The 1,258-nt window shown below is 52.5% G+C and overlaps 1 protein-coding gene across 1 annotated transcript; it reads left to right on the top strand.

Annotated features, from left to right (window-relative positions):
• Positions 1–547: 547 nt before the first annotated feature.
• Positions 548–853, top strand: LOC308049831 (feather keratin Cos1-1/Cos1-3/Cos2-1-like; the record flags this gene model as incomplete). The annotated part of the gene is made up of 1 exon (XM_080359701.1): positions 548–853. One exon carries the CDS (start codon positions 548–550, stop codon positions 851–853), a length of 306 nt encoding a protein of 101 aa, XP_080215827.1.
• Between the last annotated feature and the right edge of the window lie 405 nt (positions 854–1,258).

Consider the following 1,258-nt stretch of genomic DNA (forward strand, 5'->3'; position numbering starts at 1 on the left):
ATGGGAAATCACGTGGCAGAAGCCAGGAAAAGAAAAGGTGACAGTGCTGGAAACCAGGAAACATGTCCTAATATTAGCTGGTGTGTTTTACATTCAACATGAGTATGCCAGAAAATTATTACTTCCATTAAGGATGCCTGGGCCTGAGGCAGTGCAGGACTCCTATAAAAGGCAGCCCAACTCTCCCCTCTCTCATCCGCTTCACACACCTCCTTCTCCTTGTGAAACAGGTGAGTTTGAAGCCTCTTCTTCTTCTCCTTCAGGATCAGGTGTCTTTCCTCAATGTGTATCTCAGCTGACAAGGTCTGTCCTGGCCCAGTGGTGGAAGCTGCTTCTTATGGGTGAGGGAAGGGGAGAGAAGGTCTTGTGCAGAGAGAGCCTGGGATGTTGTGGAGGTGGCTCCTGGGATTTGAGCTGGGAAGCATATGCTGGGCCATGAGGTTCCTTGTCTCCACTGTGGTTGGGAGCAGTGCTGCTTCTCGTGATCAAGTCCTCATGCTCTGCTTCCTCCTGTGCTGTCTCTCAGGTGAACCTCTGTCCTAAAGACATGTCCTGCTGCAACCCATGCGTGCCCTGCCAGCCCTGTGGCCCAACCCCACTGGCCAACAGCTGCAATGAGCCCTGTGTCAGGCAGTGCCAGAGCTCCAACGTCGTCATCCAGCCCTCCGCCGTGGTGGTGACCCTGCCTGGCCCCATCCTCAGCTCCTTCCCTCAGAACACCGTTGTGGGCTCCTCCACCTCTGCTGCTGTTGGCAGCATCCTCAGCTGTGAGGGAGTTCCCATCAACTCTGGGGGCTTTGACCTCTCCTGCATTACCAGCCGCTACTGTGGCAACAGATGCCGACCCTGCTAAAGCTGCTGGGGCCATTCTTGAGCAAGAACTTCCCAAGACCTTGGAACATGGTCCTTGAAAGGAGATAGAGCTACAGGGCATTGCATTCAGAGCTTTGAATGGATGTTTCCTTCTTTCACTTGTGTGTCTCTCTCTCTTTCTTTTTCTCTTTCTGCCTTCCTAGGCCAGCCAAATGAGTACCTCTTGGCCTCCCTCGTTCTGTAGGGGAGGCAGCCTGTCTGTCTACAGGAGTTTCACTACATCCTTGTGACTGACCCTGGTGCTCCCCATGAGCCACCTCCTTTTCTTCTTAAAACTCAATAAAGTTGTGATGCATTCAAGCTTGGGCCTTCAAGTCCTCTTTTGTTCTGAGGCAACTCTTTCAGTCTGCTCAGAGAAAAAGGTGAAGGAAGGGGAGAGTGGGAC

The sequence above is a fragment of the Nesoenas mayeri genome (genome assembly GCF_963082525.1).
Source record: "Nesoenas mayeri genome assembly, chromosome: 26".
In the NCBI taxonomy this organism is placed as follows: domain Eukaryota; kingdom Metazoa; phylum Chordata; class Aves; order Columbiformes; family Columbidae; genus Nesoenas; species Nesoenas mayeri.